At 41.3% G+C, this 20,159-nt stretch overlaps 1 protein-coding gene across 4 annotated transcripts; it reads left to right on the top strand.

The window, feature by feature from the left end:
- The first annotated feature begins 489 nt into the window (after positions 1–489).
- On the top strand, positions 490–5,333 carry dhrs13a.3 (dehydrogenase/reductase (SDR family) member 13a, duplicate 3). 4 transcript variants are annotated; one of them, XR_008531602.1, is made up of 7 exons: positions 490–928; positions 1,620–1,738; positions 2,479–2,602; positions 2,763–3,089; positions 3,545–3,860; positions 4,743–4,794; positions 4,966–5,333. XR_008531602.1 is itself a non-coding variant. In XM_054607623.1 (5 exons), the coding sequence occupies exons 1-5, from the start codon at positions 802–804 to the stop codon at positions 3,802–3,804; spliced, it is 957 nt and encodes a 318-aa protein (XP_054463598.1). In that variant the 5' UTR covers positions 490–801; the 3' UTR covers positions 3,805–5,333. The 4 variants fall into 4 exon arrangements, 1 of the variants encoding a protein (XP_054463598.1); XR_008531598.1 differs by having other exon boundaries at positions 4,743–5,333; XR_008531601.1 differs by having other exon boundaries at positions 3,545–4,794.
- Positions 5,334–20,159: the final 14,826 nt, after the last annotated feature.

Raw genomic sequence — 20,159 nt, 5'->3', positions numbered from 1 at the left:
AATTTGTTATGGCATTGTTATAGTAATCCAAACAAAAACAAAAATCCAAACAAAAGCACACCATTTCAATATAGTTGGATCACAGTTACATTAGTTTGAGTACAACCTAGAGTATTCTGTTTGGATTGTACTGTCTCTCAATAGAGGGTTACTTTGAATGCATATATGGTGACATCTGGCGGTTCAGAAACGCTAAACCGGGAAGCCCAACCGGATGCAAAGCTGTTGTTGTTGGAGTGACCTTCAAATCAAATTCCCTATGATATTTGGGAAACTAAAAATTTGATTTTAAATGATATCATCTTGTCACTTTTGTAAAAAGCGCAATGTTTTGGCATTATTTTTTTCAAATAATCTCGGTACTTTCATGATTAATGTAAAGAAAAATAAAATTCTGTTCGGCCACAAAGACTTTATTATGAAGGACTTGAACAGAGTATGAAGCTTTGAGGACAGTTGCCCCCCGCAATTAAACAAAACGAAGAAGAAGAAGTACTACCCTGAGCCTTCCACTTAGCACTTATTGTATTCGTATTAGCTTGTTCCACTTATTGTATTCGTATTAGTTTGTTTCTGCACTGTACTTTTGCTCTGGTTTATGCTTTTAGATGCTTGTTTAAGAAAGGAGATGCACTTATGACTTCTGGTGACTAGTAGTTCTCTTGAATACCTATGTTGAATACACTTATTGTAAGTCGCTTTGGATAAAAGCGTCTGCTACATGACTGTAATGTAATGTAATGTAATGTATCGCTTTGCTTGTATCGAGCTTGACTCTAGCGTCGCTAGCTCAGTGCAGTGATGTCTGCGATGCTTTGCCTCGTAGCAGGAGCCCTGTTCTGTTATGTGATAGTTTATTACAGTGTGTTCAGGGGAGCTAGGTGCTCCAGTTCAGTGAAGCTGAATGGGAAGACGGCCATTGTTACAGGTAACGACCCTGAGTTGCTTGCTCCTAGATACACGTTTTAACACGTTAGCTTCCAGCTCTTAGCTCAGGAGTGTCTCTGTTTACTGAAACACTCGACCATATGGTCCCGAGTCCACGCTGTTCTGAATCCCCTCTCACTAGGTTACAGTGTTACAAACACAGCATGAACGCAGCTTGGTGGCAAAGCCAAAGTTCGTCTCATAGCCGTCAGCTGGTGTCTCAAACGCAAGTTCGCAAATGGCTAAACATCGTACTTAAATATAAGTATCTCAGTTTTCAGACATTCTAATATACTGCCCTAATTGTTGGCAGTCACGTAGCTCTGAAATGAACTGTGAATCTGAGCATACACGTTCAAATATGTGAAATAAAGAATAGTATGGAATGGGTGGAGTCCAGTAATGGTAAACTCATGCATTTCTCTGTTTATCTTTCTTTGCTCTTCCGCCACAGTACAGTGTGATGGGTGCAATGAGTATTTTAAAGAGCTGGGATGTTTTTAATTGAAGTGCTGATTGTATCATCTCAACACCAAATGTATGAATGATTAATGATCTGCTTAAATACTATGGCTCTAATCTTGTGTTTTACAAACTATATAAATACAGGCAACGTGAGATCAGCACAGCAGCTTGTTTGCAGTGTTTGGTTGAGTTTGATGTATGTGAGTGTTTTTTTTTTTCCTGCACAGGAAGCAACACTGGCATCGGTAAGACCACGGCTCTGGATCTGGCAAAGAGAGGAGCCAGGGTGATCCTAGCCTGCCGCAACAAGGGCAAAGCTGAGGCTGCTGCTTACGACATCCGTAGAGTAAGTACTCTGATGGCTATTGTACAGGCTGCCGCAAGACGTAGTCGCTGTTCCATAATCCTAGAAGAACAGAGACCTACAGTTCAGAGGCCAGTTGTTAGTAGATCGACTAATCGAGAAGTTGACTTAAAAGCATTTAGTCCAGATATGCTCAAAATCTGATCTTTATTTAACCTTCCCTCCCCTGCCAACTGATATAAATGACAAAATGATAGAAACACCTCTCATCATAACCTAATACAGCACCACAGGCTGCAGCTTCCAAAATTATGGTTGTTGGTCAAATAGTTTCAACGAAAACTGAACATAAGAACCTTCTACAAAGTCAGATGTATGTTCTGCTACACTGTGTTAGCTATAGCCAGGTGTTCTTAATACACTGAGTGTAGTATTCACACAGTTTCATAGAAAGTTTTCCTGTAGAAAGCATCCCAGGGCCAGGCTTCTGTGAACCCATATTTAGACTTGCCCATAGTCCCTGCAAATGTATATAATATCAGGATGCACAGGTTTTTTTTTCTAATCACTCTGACCACAGTCAATGAAATGACCTGAAGTGTGTCCACAGTTCTGGAGAGTGTGAAATTCACACTCTCCAGAATAACCAGACTGAAGGAAACATTGTTTTTAATATATTCAAGTGTAGTTTCAAATGCAAATAAAACGTTTTTTATCCACTACTACAGTACTGCTAGATTTGTGTATTACAACCACCCTTAGCCAGCATTATTGTCCTTCAGGAGAGTGGGAACAGTCAGGTGGTGTTCATGCAGTTGGATCTTGCGAGTTTTGAGTCTGTTCGCTGCTTTGCTGAAACCTTCCTGAAGACTGAACCCAGACTGGACATCCTCATCAACAACGCAGGTGAGGATGTTAAATATGGTGGGATTTCCCTATGGTACATTTATATTTCTTCATGCAAACCAAATGAAAATGCACAAATAAAGGAAATCAGTCATATTTGATTTCACCACTACATTGTTGTAAAATTGAAGGACACTTAGTGATTGAACCACTGTTTCAGGTGTGATGGGTCCAGGACATACCCAGGATGGTTTCGGCATGGCGTTTGGGGTAAACCACCTGGGTCACTTCCTGCTCACCAACCTTCTCCTGGAGAAACTGCAGCAGTGTGGCCCCAGCCGCGTGGTCACCGTGGCTGCACTTCTGCACCGCTGTGGCAGCGCTGACTTCCCTCTGCTGGCTTCCAAGAAGGACTCGGTGTCCGGTCAGTCTACCTGGCACAACGTTCGAGCCTACTGCAACAGCAAGCTGTTTAATGTGCTCTTCACCAGGGAGCTGGCCAACCGGCTGGAGGGCACCAGTGTCACCTGCTACAGCCTCCATCCAGGTTAGTGCCCTCTGCACATTTTATATAGGAATGTTGGGGGAGTGAGGTAACATTTGCCAGTCATTATTAACACCTAGGACAGTTTCTCACAGTGACAGCAAGAGATCTTTATAAAATATGTAATTAAAAATCTCTCTCTGTACGGAGTGTTGTGAGTGTAGTCTTCTGCTCCAGACATCAGTGCCTTTCTTTCTACAAGGGTTTGGAGTAAAGTCTATGGTTAATGTAAGCTCAAGAGAGAGATCTTTCTTAGCAGAGGAAGATTTTCAATGTGTGGCTCTCTGGAAACTAAAGCAGTAGTTGTCCCGAGTACAGCTGCCCTGCCCCTAAATTATATTATGTCACAACAGTATCTGAGACTGAGAGAATAGACTACCTGTACGCCAAGCAGTTGTGTTCAGTAATCCTGAAGCACTTCCACAATCCATATATGTTTGGATCATTTCTTCTTCCAGGAGTCATCTACACCGAGCTGTGTCGCAGTATGAGCCTTTGGCTGCACCTCCTCTTGATGCCCTTTGCCAAGCTCTTCTTCCTTGATCCTGAGGGGGGGTCCCAGACCACCCTGTACTGTGCCCTGCAGGAGGGCATCGAGCCTCTCAGCGGACGTTACTTCTCTAACTGTGCAGTGCAACAAGTGGGAGCCAAGGGACGAGATGATGCTCTGGCAAAGAAGCTGTGGGAACTCAGCGAGAGGTTCACCAGCATATCATAACAGACTGAGTCCTGATCCAGTGTGGTCGCTCTGTGCCTCATCAGAAGCCTCAACAGGTATCCAGAGTCAGTAGCTTATTATTGGCCTTTATTTCTTTAAATGGTCTTATAAATGAACGAGGTAGTGAACATAAAACAGTGCAGTGTTTTCCTATTTCTATTAACTGCATAACCTTACACTTGTGCCTATTGTTTATTAAGTGGCAGTTATTTACAAAGACATCATGTCTTTTAAATAACTCATGTCACTGTGGCTTTACCACAGTGACATGAGTCCAGTGTGAAGTAGAAAACTGCTTTGTGTAAATGAGCAGTACATTTAATTCCTGTGCTTGAAATAAATGGTGCTGAATCTTGGTGATGCAATGACTTTGTGCTGTCTTTGGTTCTAACTGGACAATACGCTTTCTCAGTTAATTCAAGGGAATGTGCTATTAATATACCGTCCACTTTAGTGTGCAAACCTGTCTGTCTTTTGTGGAGCAGTTTCTAATATGACAAAGGGGGAATGAATATAAAACAGCTGATGCATGTAATCTATTATGATAGCCAATAAGTCAGCCTGCCAAGATAGTTTGATCGAAGGTACAAATACACGTGCCAGAATTCACCAAAGTGGAAATGTACATAAAAGCTCATTGGTGTTCACCCAGTCTGTATTCCATTATTCCCACACTGTCTCTTAGAAACCTCCCAGCTGTCTAAATGACTACTGTTCGATGGCTCTGATCTCTGTGGTGATGAAGTGCTCTGAGAGGCTTGTCAAAGACGTCATCCCCTCCTCACTACTTCATTTCCTGGACCAGTTGTAGTTTTTATACCCCCCCAAAACAGATCCACGAACGATCACATTAAATTAATTGCCTCATCCACACTGCCCTTGCCCACCTGGTCACTGTGATAGGAAATTATGTTAAAATGCTTTTTTTTGTACTACAGCACACTCTGCGGCTGCATCTTCTTTCTGACGGGCAGACCTCAGGCACTGCAGGTTTGCTGCCACACATCACCCCTCCTCCCCTACGACACACAAGCCCCCCAAGGATGTGTCTTGAACCCCCTGCTGAACTACTTCTTTGTTTATTCCTAAAAAAAAAAGAGAATGATAATGTTCCGTGCCGAGTTATGTTTCTCCCTGCTCTCTCTGTGCTTTCTCTCCCAGTGTCCATTCAGGTGCCACCCTGTTCCCTGCCTAGTAGCTGCATAGGGTGATCCTACTCGGCTGGGCTGAATTAGTGATCAGGTCATGGTGGTTAAGAGGCCGAGAGAAGAAGGCAGAGAGACCCAGTCGATCGTGTGGCAGCTTCTAAGTTGTGTGTTTCTCGTGAACTAGTGATTTTCCTGCTCAAGCCGTGTGGGCTGTTGTTGGTTGTGTTAATTGTTACTTTGTCTGATTCTGTGGACGTTTTTGATTTAAATTGTTACCTCTGTTAATTAGTATCGCTTTCCTTTTTTAAGAAAGAAGTTTTCAGATATTGCCCTTTGAGTATTTCACTTTGTATTTAATAAATTACTATTTTTGTTTATTCATCCGTTGCCCATGAGTCTTTTCCCCTGGGTTATTTACTTTGTTACTCCCCTTATCCCTGGACCTTAATCAGGGAACGTAACAACTGTCTGCTGATCAAACAGTCGTGGTGGGACTGATCTCTGACAACAAAAAGAAGGCCGAACTAGAGTAAGTGACTCATCTGGAGAACTGGCCCCAGGACAACAACCTTTGTGAATGTCTGCAAGAATAAGGAGCTGGTAGTGGATTTAAGGGGGAAGCAGGAGAGGAACTACCAACCCCTCTGGGCCAACAGAGCCCCGGTGGAGAGGTTGGACAGCGTCAGACACCCTGGTGTTTACATCACAGAGGATTTATCATGGTCCCCTCACATTAACACCTTGGTGAAGAAAGCCTGTTGGCGTCTTTACCACGTCCCACGCTTTAGGGACTTCAGGCTGCTGAAGTCTTTCTACATCTTCAACATAAAGAACGTCCTGACAGGCAGCATCAATGCTTGAGTGGGGAACACCACCAAGAGGGATTACATGGCCCTGATCCGATGTGAACTCTCAGTCTACAAGACATTTAGACCAGGAGGTGCAGGACGAATAAACGACTTATAAACGTTTCTGTGTTCGAGCTGTTTCTCATCCTCTGCTGTTGAGAAGAAATGTCAATGAGCCCGTTGAGTTGCACCTTGTTCACTCCTGAGCCAGCACAGTGAGTAAAGACAGAACAGAGAACCAATAACTGCCGTGCTTGCTGTGTTAGGATCGGCTGCATTGCTTCATGTACCATTTTAACGTGTTTGGTAGTTTTCCAAAAGGATGGACAGATGTGCTTGTGCCAGATTGTACCTGGACGATGTGAGAATGCCCTACCACCAAGGAGTAGCAATATACAGTCAGGTCCATAAATATTTGGACATTGACACAATTTTCATCATTTTAGGTCTGTACACAACCACAATGGATTTGAAATGACACAATCAAGATGTGCTTTGAGTGCAGACTTTCAGCTTCAATTTGAGGGTATTTACATCCAAATCAGGTGAACGGTGTAGGAATTACAAGACATTTTATACGTGGTCCCTCCCTTTTGAAGGGACCAAAAGTAATTGGACAATTGGCTGATCAGCTGTTCCATGGCCAGGTGTGTGTTATTCCCTCATTATTTAATTAACAAGGAGCAGATAAAAGGTCTAGAGTTCATTTCAAGTGTGGGATTTGCATTTGGAATCTGTTGCTGTCAATTCTCAATATGAAGTCCAAATAGCTGTCGCTATCAGTGAAGCAAGCCATCATTAGGCTGAAGAATCAATACAAACCCATCAGAGAGATAGCAAAAACATTAGGTGTGGCCAAATCAACTGTTTGGTACATTCTTAAAAAGAAAGAAGGCACTGGTGAGCTCAGCAACACCAAAATACCCTGAAGACCAAGGAAAACAACTGTGGTTGATGACCGAAGAATTCTTTACCAGGTGAAGAAAAACCCCTTCACAACAGTTGGCCAGATCAAGAACGCTCTCCAGGAGGTAGGCGTATCTGTGTCAAAGTCAACAATCAAGAGAAGACTTCACCAGAGTAAATACAGAGGGTTCAGCACAAGATGTAAACCATTGGTGAGCCTCAAAAACAGGAAGACCAGATTAGAGTTTGCCAAAAAACATCTAAAAAAGCGTGTACAGTTCTGGAACAACATCATATGGACAGATGAGACAAAGATCAACTTGTACCAGAATGATGGAAAGAGAAGAGTATGGAGAAGGGAAGGAACTGCTCATGATCCAAAGCATACCACCTCATCAGTGAAGCATGGTGGTGGTAGTGTATGGCATGGGCATGTATGGCTGCCAATGGAACTGGTTCCCTCGTATTTATTGATGATGTGACTGCTGACAAAAGCAGCAGGATGAATTCTGAAGTGTTTCGGGCAATATTATCTGCTCATATTCAGCCAAATGCTTCAAAACTCATTGGACGGCGCATCACAGTGCAGATGGACAATGACCCGAAGCATACTGCATACGCAACCAAAGAGTTTATCAAGGCAAAGAAGCGGAATGTTCTGCAATAGCCAAGTCAATCACCTGATCTGAATCCAATTGAGCATGCATTTCACTTGCTGAAGACAAAGCTGAAGGGAAACTGCCCAAGGAACAAGCAGGAACTGAAGACAGTTGCAGTAGAGGCCTGGCAGAGCATCACCAGGGATGAAACCCAGCGTCTGGTGATGTCTATGGGTTCCAGACTTCAGGCTGTCATTGACTGCAAAGGATTTGCAACCAAATATTAAAAGTGACAATTTGATTTATGATTATACTACTTTGTCCAATTACTTTTTGTCCCTTCAAAAGGGGGGACCATGTATATCATTTGTTGTAATTGCTACAGTGTTTACCTGATTTGGATGTAAATACCCTCAAAGCTGAAAGTCTGTACTCAAAGCACATCTTGATTGTGTCATTTCAAATCCATTGTGGTTGTGTACAGAGCCAAAATTATGAAAATTGTGTCAATGTCCAAATATTTATGGACCTGACTGTATGTATGTCACAAATTTGGCTACTTTTAAAGCCCGCTACCTGAAGGTACTGGCACAAACATTACATGGACCAAGCAAAGTCCAAGTTAAAACCCATGAGAACCTGTCTTAGAAGTATTAGACGAAATCACATCAACCTAATTAGTGCTGAGTGAGAGCAACAGATTGGTCAGCTGTATCTGGTGCCCTAGAAAATACTTTAGCTGGTGCCCCTTCAATCAGAGACACTTTCCCCTTCAATCATACACACGCACGGAAACTGCACAGCTTTATGTTTTTGAATGAAGCTATGCAGACCACACTTACAAGAAAAATACAGAAAATAGGGTCTATTGAATAGGCTACGTGGTTATGTTGTTGTGGTCTTTTTTTTGTGGTAATATTTCAAAAATAATAGTATCAAAAGAGTATCAGCCATAAAATAGTAAAAGTTTTTTTTTTCTTCTTCTTCTTCACCCATTTGGGGCAGCTCTATGGGTGGATGGCGCCCCATAGCATCCACCTAAATTACATTAAATTGCATAATACATACAAGGATGTGAATAGTACACTCGCCTCATGAAATGGCCTGTCTGTCTCAGCAGCTGCTAAAGACAGGTTGTCTTTGCCCGGTGTGTCCACAGGGGGGCAGTAGCGTAGCACAGCTCTGACAACAGGAAACCCGTCTCCTCATGCTGTGCCTTGGCTGTTGTTGCTTGGAGCAAGGTTGTTGAGGACCTTAACCCAGCAGACCTATGGATTCTGTTCATTATGAGCACTGATTATTAACACGGGTAGGCATGAAAGTCGGGTCAGTTGTGTGTGTTAAGAGATGGTGCTCTTGTAATTACTCAGTAGGACATTCTTCTGCGTACGATTCTCCTTTAACCTCGGTGTTGGTGGGGAGGAACACACTTCAACGATCGATTCCTATCTCCTGCTGCCTTCAAATATCCCTCTGTCCCCCCCCGAATGGTAATCTTGTCTTTAACACTAACAGTCCAGCACTTCATCTCACCTGCTCCAGAAAACAGTTACAAGCTGGATGTCATTAAAGAGGAAAACCTCAAGCAAATTATTATTTCATGCACTGGTTAATTTCGAGATATTGGGCTATTTTGTTTACATAACATGTCTTCTTTCAGGCTAGTGGAAAGAAAACATTTATTTTACTACTTTGTCTATTTGCATCTGTAGGTTTTTCCTAAGTTCACCAAAAGTTAACATAAGAAAAGGCCTAATTTGCATATTTAAACATCATTTTAGAAAACTCGTAATAAAAAACAATTGATTAAGTAAGTAATCAACTGCTGAAGTTTCATGGTGATATCTATTTATTATTTTTTTTACACCATTCACCTGTAGTGTTTTTGACATGTATGTCATTTTACAAAAATACCTTTAAACTATCTATCTTTAAAACTATCTTTAAAAGCCATTTTCTCGAATTTTTTTCTGAGCCAGAAATCTCCACTTCAGTAGCACTTACATACACCAAAATTTCCCGTTTCATTTCTATCTATGTTCTGAAGGTTTTTACAGAGGGCTTTGTTTATATGTCATTCATAGCCTGATTCATACAACCTTTTATTACTAAAACATGGAGAAATGGATTTTTCTTTGTGGATGACTAAAATAACAGATTTATGTAGTGATACAAAGAGATATTCGGAATTCAGTCTTGAAAAATCTTTGACTTTAATACATCAACAAAATGGATTTTAACCTTGCTTTATCCAATATTGCATGTCATGCAAAGACACACATATTTAATAAGGTAATGCCTCATTTGCACATTCAAACATAACATTTCAGAAAACAATTGTAAGTAATCCACTGGGTAAGTTTCATCAAGAAATAAAGTGGTAATGTTTGACCAATTTACCTGGATTGTCTCTGCTTAAGCTCATCTTAAACCAGAACAAGAACACAAAGTTTAACACAAACAGTTGCAATGATGATAGCAAGATCTGTGGATTACCCTGGAAACTGACAGACAGAATAAACTGTTTCTGGCAATAGATATCCATTAAGTTTTTTAAATGTCATTTTTGAATGCTGTCAGAACTACAAACAATTGTAATCACCTCTACTGTAAAAGGCAAGATAGCACTAAAGGTGAGCAAGATAATTTTCCTCAACTGGGTAAACCAAACCTTCGCTGGTATATAAAGGATTTAAAATAGTCCTTGAACTTTGAAAATCCTCAAACATGGTACTTTTCTTTTACAAGCTGTTTCTTATTGTCCTGTTGTGCAGGATGGTGGTTGATGTTCAGCAGGTAGAGCGGTACAGGTTGGTGGTATGATACTCGGCTTCATGTCCACATGTTACTTTGTCTCCTGTAGCACATCTTTGTAAACAGGTTGAGCCTCCCCCAATTTAAACTAACTGTGTTTAGCTCGTTTGCCACAGTTCTGCTCCGGTGTATTTTGGGTCTTAATTATAGTGAAAATGTCTTTATTTATGCAGTGAAAAACACAAAATCCAGGCGGCAGGTGAGTACTTGAAATCTGATATAATTTAATGCAGTTAGGTTCTGAGGCACTCTGTAATGCTTTCAAACATTTATTCTCCTGTTGATCAACTCTTCTTATTTTATGTTATCCCTGCCGCACCTTCACAATATATCCCGCAAATCAGTGTTGTCTTAGAAGTAGTACAATTTTGAATAAAAGTAACATTTTATGCGAAGACTTCTATACTACTATACTATTTGAAGAACAAAATCTCCCTGTGCATTACCTCGTTGCTCTGCACTCTGATATGGTAGTATCCCCTACAGACCCTATGGGTGACCGGGTTCAGACATGATCAGAACAACAGCTTATTTCAGTGATTTTTTAGCCTTTTATTTTTCTTAAAAATTTCAAGGTTTCACCTGTTGCTTGCAACTGGACAAGTTTGTCTCACTTTCCTTGTATGTTGTGGTAGTTGGTGGAAAGGATGTCGAGGTCATGCCCAGGTCTTCAAGGTCCACTGGACTGAGTGAACCAATTCATAGGGACTCAGTATCCAGAGCATGTGCCTGTTCCTGTTATGGAAACTGCAAAGAACAATATGAATGCAGTCCACAGTAAATAAACTCCATGTCATGATGGCAGCATTTAGATTGTTTGCCGTAATAACTTAGTTGCAAAGAGGCCAAGCGGTATGAATTGAAATGCAGCTAAGTTTAATTCAGCTTTTCAATGAATAGCAGGATTTGATACAGTTCATAGAGCATCTCTAATGAGATTCATTTGCAGACAGTCATGTTGCATTAATGTTTTTTCATGTGAAACAACAGCTTAATGTGATATACTTAAATCTGTCCATGCATATATGACATTACAAACATTTGTTAGAAAGTCTTCTTGTATGTCTTTAGTACATCCTCCTCCACCATCCCAACAGCGACAGACCTCTCTACCTTCCCTATAGTTAATGACATAGTTCTTTCAAGGATACCTGCTTGGACATTGCGGGGACACCCAAGGCAAACATTGTTTTTGATTCACTAAAAACAACTTCAATTTTTGAGATGTTGCTTACATCACTCATCTTCTTTCAGACTACTGGAAAGAAAACATTTATTTATTTTATTTATTACTTATTTTACTACTACTGTCTATTTGCGTCTTTATATTTCTCCTAAATTCCTCATGATAATGCCTCATTAGCATGCTTAAACTAAACATTTCAGAAAACTAATTTAAGTAATCAACTGGGGAAGTTTCATGCTGATATCTATTAGTAATTGTTTGACCCTATTTACCTGGGCTCTCTTCTTATTAAAATGTTATTGTTTTATTTCCCAACATGTCCTCAGTGTGGGGTGAGGTGATGTTAGCAACGTTACACTTACCTCTCATTCACACGTGTGTAATGATATTACAGAAAAGTAAAAATGTGTTGCAGCCTCATGTTCTGAAGTCCAATTAGATAAGAAAGCAGAGTTGTTTCAGGCCAAAGGTCTGCGGCTCAGGAGTGTGCACTTCTCTGCCTTGATCTATAGTTCATAGATGTTCTGTCAGTCCTGCTCCACTCTCTTGTTTGAGAAGCAGCTCATTGGTGACTTGTGTGTTGTGTTTGCTTTGGGCAGACTCCACAGCGTGGCAGTACTTAGTCACTGGATTAGTGCATCAATTAGGCAGCTATTGGATGCATAGAGCCGTGCTGATTGATTTAGATGCTTTGGTCGCTGTGTGCAGGTTGTTTGTATGGGGACAATATCAGTACATCTGATTGAAAGAAAAGCTGATGTTCTTTCTGCTCTACTCTGTCAATGTTTATAATAGATGGAGTATTTTTTGCTGGCAGTTTGCTGCCTGTGAAAGTGGTGATAAACCAGCATTTAAATACACAGTAAAAGTAATCCTATTTGACATAGTTAACCTACCTTGTAATGATGGAATAACTGCAATGAAGTTATATGGCTTCAATTATTAGTATTTATTTATCATTCATCATTTAAGGAGTACTAACCTGATCTCTAGTGAACAGAAGTTAAATGGAGGGCAATGTGTGGCAGAGATAAGAGAACATATTCAACCCGGTTTAGTTTCATCTGCAGGCACAGACAGTTTAATTTGTTAAACATGCAAGAACTGAGTAGTCAGTCAGCAGTTATTGTCTTGTTAGTGGATCTTCTCCATCAGTACTGTCAGACCTGGGCACTGACAGTTAACATGGAGAAGACCAAAATGATCACCTTCCAGAAAAAGATCAAGGCCTGGAATAGATCTCTGTTTGGGAGTGTACTGAGACGGACTACCAAACCAAAGTAACTGATAAGAACCTGAGAGACATGGGAGATAGACTGAGGGACCACAGTCTGGCAATAGAGAGGGTCTGACCAGAGATGGCAGTCTGTGCTGTTTTTGTATTGAGGGAGCTGTGGAGACAGGATTATTCTTCCTTCCAAAATGTGAAAAACAAATTGCCCAGTGTTCACAATGAATATTGCATATTGTTGGAACAGCAAATAAAACAGGGGGCTTGAAAAAATAAAAAAAGGCTTTGTCTCTACCAATACTGCCAATGCTTTCTTTAAAATGTATTAAACTAATATATAATAAAAAAATAAAATAAAAATAAAAATAAGACCAGTAGGGCACCTCTTAAACTAACACGCGTCATTCCAAATAATTTATTGTAAACAGATAATGTCTAAAGCTCATGAAGTTTAAAATTATAATTTGGCTTAAGGTTGTGTGTGGGAGACAACAAAGCAACGTGTTGGTAAGCTCATATACAACATTAAATCCCCCTCGTCACCTCTTTCCTCCAGACACTCCTCACTTTTCAGTGTGAACACTGAACTCACACACACACACACACACACACACACACACACACACACACACACACACACACACACACACACACACACACACACACACACACACTCACACACATCTGGCCCTTATCAGGAACAGTGGGGGTGTCGATAAATAGAAGCATCCTCTGGGTCTTGTTATTTCCTCCGTTGCAATTAACATTCTCATCTGCTAACCTGTGATTAACGGTGTTTACCGATATGCTGCAGCGTGTTCAACTGCTTGAGTCACAGTACACACCTTCCTCTCCATTTCAACCCCCTCCCAAAAGCAGCTCAGGCTGTCAACAGTGAGTATAACTACAGGTCCACCCAGGGCAACTCTGTTGCTTTGGCCCCAAAGGTGGAAAATTGCATCACGATGTTTTAACAAAATAATGTCATTATAACAAAATATATATATCTTTTTTTTATTTGGATTTAGCACTTGCCACCATCAACACATCATCCATCAGGTCAACATTTACATTCAAGTAAATCCCTTCATTATGAAATTGTCACGTTGTCAGGGAAGCAGTTCTGGACCCAAATGCAGAGTGAATTGATGAGGTGGCAGCAGGGAAAGTTCAATGATTTCTAAAAAAATCGGGCAGTTTACAGAAACAATTCTCAAACAAACAAAATGCTAAATCAATGGAAATACTAGGAGCAAGGCAGGTACACTGGTTAGAAGGAATGCCGATGAACTAACAAGGAGATGGAAGCACACAGACTAAATACACAGGGAACTTTGTAATGAATGAAACACAGGTATGGCAAAAACAGGCAGGGAAAACACACAAAGACAGGAAGTTAAACCAGACATGACACATGGGGAGAGCAGATTTTAAAATAAAACAGGACACCAACTAAACAAAAACCCAAGACCCTGACACAAATGGTTTTTATTCTTTCTTAACAGACAGGTCCTAACAGGTGAGGGTCGATGGCTCCCTTTTCAGATAATAGAGTTATTTTAAGTCTTCTGCGTGAAGATGAATGCCCCTTAGTGAATCACAACAAGAGAGTGTGACAGCTACCACCCCATTTGTATGTTGATAAACCAAAGAAAAAAATATTTGACCCCAGGTTAACGATAACCTATGACCCTGTTATCATTTTGATTAAGTGGCTCCCTATAAAGACGCAGCCAGCAAGAATTTCCCCTTCCTAGTTGAAGGCCATCCGGCTGCCAGCCAGTTCCCAGTCAACTTCCAGCTGCTGGGTGTCCCCTCCCCCCTCCTGTTTCCTGACAGGGGGTGTCTTGATCCTCAGTAAAAACGCCTGTTCATTCAATTGCATGGTGTCACCAGGAGATATGTAAAAGATGTTAATACTTGGGCATAGAAATGGACATTAAATTAAAATGGAGTGCCCATGTTGATTATCTTTGGGCTAGGCTGGCTCAGGGTCTTCTCTTTCTCCACAGACTCAAGTCCTACACACATGGGGCGTGTCAAATAAACAACACGAAAACACGAAATCCTAAACATTTTATTTTTAGGGCTTTATTGTGACAGGTGAGAACGGAAGGAGTTGATCTTGCCTGTGTCAAGGTTGACAGGAGCAATACAGTTTGCCATCTTGGTTCAAACCATGGAGCATCCAGATTGTAATTTCAAAATCTTTATAAATATAGGCATAACCAACCTCGCTCTGCACAACATGATGCCATTATTCGCAGTGCGAAAGCTCTGAAAAATTGACCTTTCAGACTGTTCAGCGTGGGAACCGAGATAATGTCAACATGCTTTGCTGGAAAGCATCATTATGTGCTATGGCACCAATGACACACAGTCCAGTTAAAATCGAGAATCAACAACATGGTAAAAGCTGCAATGGAAGTAAAGAAAGAATATCTGTCCCTTCAATTCAATTCAATTCAGTTTATTTTGTATAGCCCAGAATCACAAATTACAAATTTGCCTCAGAGGGCTTTACAATCTGTGCACATGCGACATCCTCTGTCCTTCCCTCACATCGGCACAGGAAAAACTCCCCTAAAAAACCCCTTTAACAGGGAGAAAAAAGGAAGAAACCTATGGGAGAACGACAGAGGAGGGATCCTTCTCCCAGGATGGACAGAATGCAATAGATGTCATGTGTACAGAATGAGCAGCATAACAGTTCTTAGATACAACACATTCACATTATCTATGAGAATACTGTGGTCAGACATTAACACAGAATTCTGATGGACCCGTCACACATTCTGTATTCTGAATACAATCTATTGCCTTGCTAGTTATAGCTTTTATGATTTTCTCCTGATTTTAAAATAATATATGTATGCATTTGTGTATATTTTCTTTATCTCTCAGGGCATGTGCAATATTTAACATATCTTTTTCCTTCTTCTTTTTCCTAAAATGAACTAAATGGTTTTGTGGCCTAAACTTAAGCAAGTTCTAGTTTGAATTCACAACATTTATTGTGACTTTAGTGGTGCACAGTAGTTTCAAGTACTGGGCTATCCAGTGTGTTAGAAAGAGATGCCAAGGAGTTTGATCTGCATCTGTATATGACACGTTGGGAGCGTCAGGATTTGACGAGTTGGGATGAGAACGGTTTGGTAAATTAACCATTGTAACTGTTCCCAAAAACAAAATCTGTTCTCTAGTAACTCATCTACAATATCTTCTGAATTGTTCTTGAACTACCTATTAATGTTTAATTTATGATCAGGTTGTTACATATTTCTTCCTCACTTTCAAATTGCAGGTTTCGGGGTTGCTTGCTGGGCTTAAGACATTTAGGCATGTTTAGTTGTGCAAAACTGGCTATTAGTTGGCTCAGAGGTAAGTGCATCACTCGTGGGGAACACATTTTTATTATTGCCTTGATTTATTTGTCTGTTTGGATCATTTGCAAAGATACTGTACTTTGGCTGGCATAGTGCATGTTCACCAGCCAAAATTGAAAGTTGCTTCTGTGAACAAAGACCAGTTTCAGATGTTGTGACAAATCACTGCACAAGATTAACAGGCTCAGTGTGCAGGTGCTAATAAAAGTCTGAATCATGTTATTGCTCTCCATTTGTCTTGTAGGTATTTTAATTATCCTGCCTGTTACCCACTGTGTCTAGAAAAAAACATTAAACTGGCATGGAGAGAAGGCAAACCTTTTTGAAGCCTGTTGAACATACATTCAGTCACAGCACTTAGTTAAATGAGCTCCCTCTCATGCTTTTTGCAATTTGCAATAAGCTACAAGAAAATGCTAATCGCTAAGCAGAGACTATAAAACAGCAACATACATACACAGAAATTAAACTGTTTTGTTGGTTGCTATGGTGACAAGTTGCCAATTAGCTATGCTGAAATTTTTTTGGGGGTCCATCCAGTCACAGTAGCTGAATTGCTCTCTCTTGCTCCCTTTTCTGTGGTAACTAAGTGCAATACATGACTTAAGGTCAACCAAGCTGATATAGATCAGCTTGGCTTGAAAAAAACAGCTAGTCACTGTGGTCCATCAACACATATCATATGGTAAATGGATGGACCTTTTCTTGTATAGCGCTTTTCTAACACAACATGTCATCATTCACACATTCACACCCATACATACACCGATGATAAGGGCTACCATGCAAGGTTCCACCTGCCCACCAGGACTCTAACTAAGCACCAACAGGTACCACCACCAGAGGCCAAGAACCCTTCATCCTGTTGCCTGCTACACCCCATCTTTGGCTAGCTTGACACAGGCTGCATGGAATGTGGGATGCACCCTCAGGGATCTGGAGAGCCTCAGTCAAACGGCTACCTGGTTGAAGACCTTGGAGATAGGGAATGTCCAGACAAACTGGGAAGCCAACTTCCGGGATTCCACTCGCAGGGGGAGGTCAGGAGTGGATAGCCCGACTTTCTGTCCTGGTTGTTAGTGGGGGCCGGTGTTTGAGCCAAGGGAACACCCACATCGGCCATGGCGGCTGGTGGCCATAGGCACACTGGAAAGGGCAGAGACCAGAAGCTGACCAGGGCAGGGTGTTATATGTGCACTCCACCTACGTATATAAGGTGCTTGCTCCAGGAAGCAGGGTTCTGGGAGATTAAGCAACGCAGGCAGGTCTCCAGCTCCTGATTAGGCTGCTCAGTCTGTCCTCTAGACTGTGGGTGGTATCCCGATTAGAGACTGACTATGATGCAGAGGAGAGAGCAGGAAGCTTCCAGAACTGGGAGATCAACTGCAACCTGGGAGCAGAAAGGGACAGGGACAAACAGACGACACAGGCAGCCCTCTGGCACCTGAGTGTCTCTTAGTGGCCGCCTGACTTTCTCCTTGATGTCTCATGTAAAGGCTCCCGGCACACAGGAGAGCTGGGAGCAGACTTATGGTCAAACAGTGGGACAGAGCATCAGGTTTGAGGTTTTTGGAACTAGGGTGGTAGGACAAGGTAAAAGGAAAGTGGTTAAAGAAAAGGGCCCACCTGGCTTGTCGGGCATTAAGCCGCTTGGCCCACTGGATGTACTCCAGGTTTTTATTGCCACCAATCCTCTAGCATAACCTTTATTGCCAACAGCTCCCGGTTCCCAACGTCGTAATTTGACTCCCTAGACGAGAGTTTGCGTGACAAGAAAGCACAGGGATGATGGACCTTGTTTTCCGACCGATTCTGTTGCGAGAAGATGGCCCCAATACCCACATCCAAAGCATTTGCCTCCACGATGACAAGCTATCAATAAAATGTTGAGTGCATTGCCTGAACGGTCTGGTGGAGTTGCTGCCTTATGAGTCTGAAACACCAGCCGATCTTTTCACACTCTTTCACTGGACAGCATGGATAAGACTGCCATCTGCCGCTAAACAGAGGCATGTCCCACCTTCCTGCAGTCTCTGGAGCATTCTAGACCTTAGTCAATTTCCCGGCAGGGGGAGATCGCCCAGTCAGGGGCATTCCTGAGTATCTGCAAGTAGTCTCCAGCCACAAGAAAAGAAACTGATTGCTGGATATGGGGGATGTCTGCCATTGAGCCACAATTTTTGCCACACACCTTTCAGATGATGTCCATACTAAGGGCTCACTGTCATATATGTTGCTAAGGTTGGACTCCCCCTGGAGCTGTTCTCATCCAGCAGTGCCATATTCTCCACTTCAAAAATGGGAATTTAAAGCAAAGAGAAAGAGAACATCAGTTTGACCAATACAATCCTCCTGAAAAGAAGGTTCATGTTAGCGGAAGTTCCCTTTGAGTCTCAAGGCTCTGACCTGCTTCTTGTAGCTGGACACTTGTCTTCAACTCTACCCCATCTCTCTGACAGATCACGTATGGCAGCTAAGATTTGCAGCAGTGTTATCCTGCTGACCCCAGTTGGACTACATTAAGGCTAGGAAGAATGTTTTTACGCGGACACTGTCCCTGCCTGTAAAGAAACATATCACCCTTCACTTAGTTGGGTGGGGAGTTCAACTGCTGCACAACACGGGTTCTCAATATTGTCCAAGTAATGTGCCATGCCAAAACAAGAAGGGCATTCTCAATGTTCACAACGAGGGTCCATAACCATGGCTATGTCTTGTAATTTTGTAGTTATTCATTTGAACAAAAAATATATAGCCGTTTTAGCTCTGTCTTTGGTCTCTACCAACTCCTGAGAAAAATGTATATTAAGCAGCTGATGTACAAATGTAAACCTTGTCTGTGTGCTGTTTGGTGATGGGCAGGTAATGTACAGTGGTCATAGTAGCATTTCAGTGAAAACAGCTGCCTTGTGCGGCTTGGAACCTGGTTGAAAATGGATTCACAGACTAAAAAGGATCATAATGTGTTTTTTTAATCCAATCCTTTCAGGACACAGCAAAGCAAATCAAAGACTTCTTATGTGGATATTCCTTAAAGATGAAAGAATGTGAAGAGCACTTTTTTCCTCTTAAGCTGTATGTGAAAACAAGTGGTCTAATGTCTACATCTGAGTAGACGTATGTGTCAGTGACTGCGAGACATAACCACTTTGCACAGAATGAATGTAAAAACTTCTGTAACATTTGCGGCTTGTGTTTTTTTTTTCAAGTACAAGGATGTGATTCTGACACCAACACAGGCTTCTCAAGGCTGCTGCTTTTCTCTGCTTTTCATTGAAAATTGATTGAGAAATTCCTCATGAACACCACTATCGATCAGACACTGATTGTGTTGGGTAAGAATAGCCAAACATCCAGAGCTGACAGTCATAGATCGAAGTCAGCTATCTGCACAATTAACACAACATGGTATATACAATAGCCTGCATGACAAAGTGTCCCTTTGTAGGTGTTGGGCTATTTTCCTGCAAGTGTAATGCAGGAATCTGGCTTCCTTTGTGAGGCATGTATACACACCTCACAGCCTGTCTTCCTTTCACTTGTGACATCTGAAATGAGGTCAGCATTATAGATTAGACAAACATTTAGACATAAATTTGCATTGAAAGTCAGCTTTGAGTTGTAAGAGGTTGTTGATTTTTAGTTAGTTGAGGACAGTTAACCAAACTACACACACAAACACACACATATTCATGGAAACTCAAACTAGCAGACAACATTTGGGCAGCCAAACATAGTAGCTGTTATAACCAATACCAACAGATTTGTAAATTTCCCCGCTGTGGGACTAATAAAGGATAATCTTATTTTATCTTATCTTAAGTGGCTTGTGCAAGAACCATTTTTTTAGTATTTAAAATGTTCTAATGGGTACGAACAAAATTTATGTGGTCAAGATCTGTCGTAAGAGTCATGTGCAGTTAGACTGCTCTAATCCAAAGCAAAGTTTTTCCCCAATGGATTTAATATATCCTTCATTTAAATTGGCTATTGATGATATTGTATAACAAAACATCAATACAATATGAACATTGCAAACGAATTTTAATTATTTGAACCCCTTCCTTTGCAGTCATTTATGGCCTTGCTGTGGCGAGATTACATTACATTACAATCATTTAGCAGACGCTTTTATCCAAAGCGACTTACAATCAGTAGTATATTACATATCATTCACCCATTCACACACTGATGACTCTAACTAACATTCCTGCAACATCCAGTCCACACCGATGGC

This window comes from Anoplopoma fimbria, chromosome 1, assembly GCF_027596085.1.
Source record: "Anoplopoma fimbria isolate UVic2021 breed Golden Eagle Sablefish chromosome 1, Afim_UVic_2022, whole genome shotgun sequence".
NCBI classification, from domain to species: domain Eukaryota; kingdom Metazoa; phylum Chordata; class Actinopteri; order Perciformes; family Anoplopomatidae; genus Anoplopoma; species Anoplopoma fimbria.
This window is presented reverse-complemented; position numbering and strand designations above follow the sequence as displayed.

What these genes read in the sequence shown, in the direction of transcription:
- dhrs13a.3 (XM_054607623.1), top strand. Translation starts at nt 802, where the DNA reads ATGTCTGCGATGCTTTGCCTCGTAGCAGGAGCCCTGTTCTGTTATGTG. An exon ending in GAAGACGGCCATTGTTACAG is followed by an intron (nt 929 to 1,619) that starts GTAACGACCCTG and finishes TTTCCTGCACAG; the next exon opens with GAAGCAACACTGGCATCGGT. An exon ending in CATCCTCATCAACAACGCAG is followed by an intron (nt 2,603 to 2,762) that starts GTGAGGATGTTA and finishes CCACTGTTTCAG; the next exon opens with GTGTGATGGGTCCAGGACAT.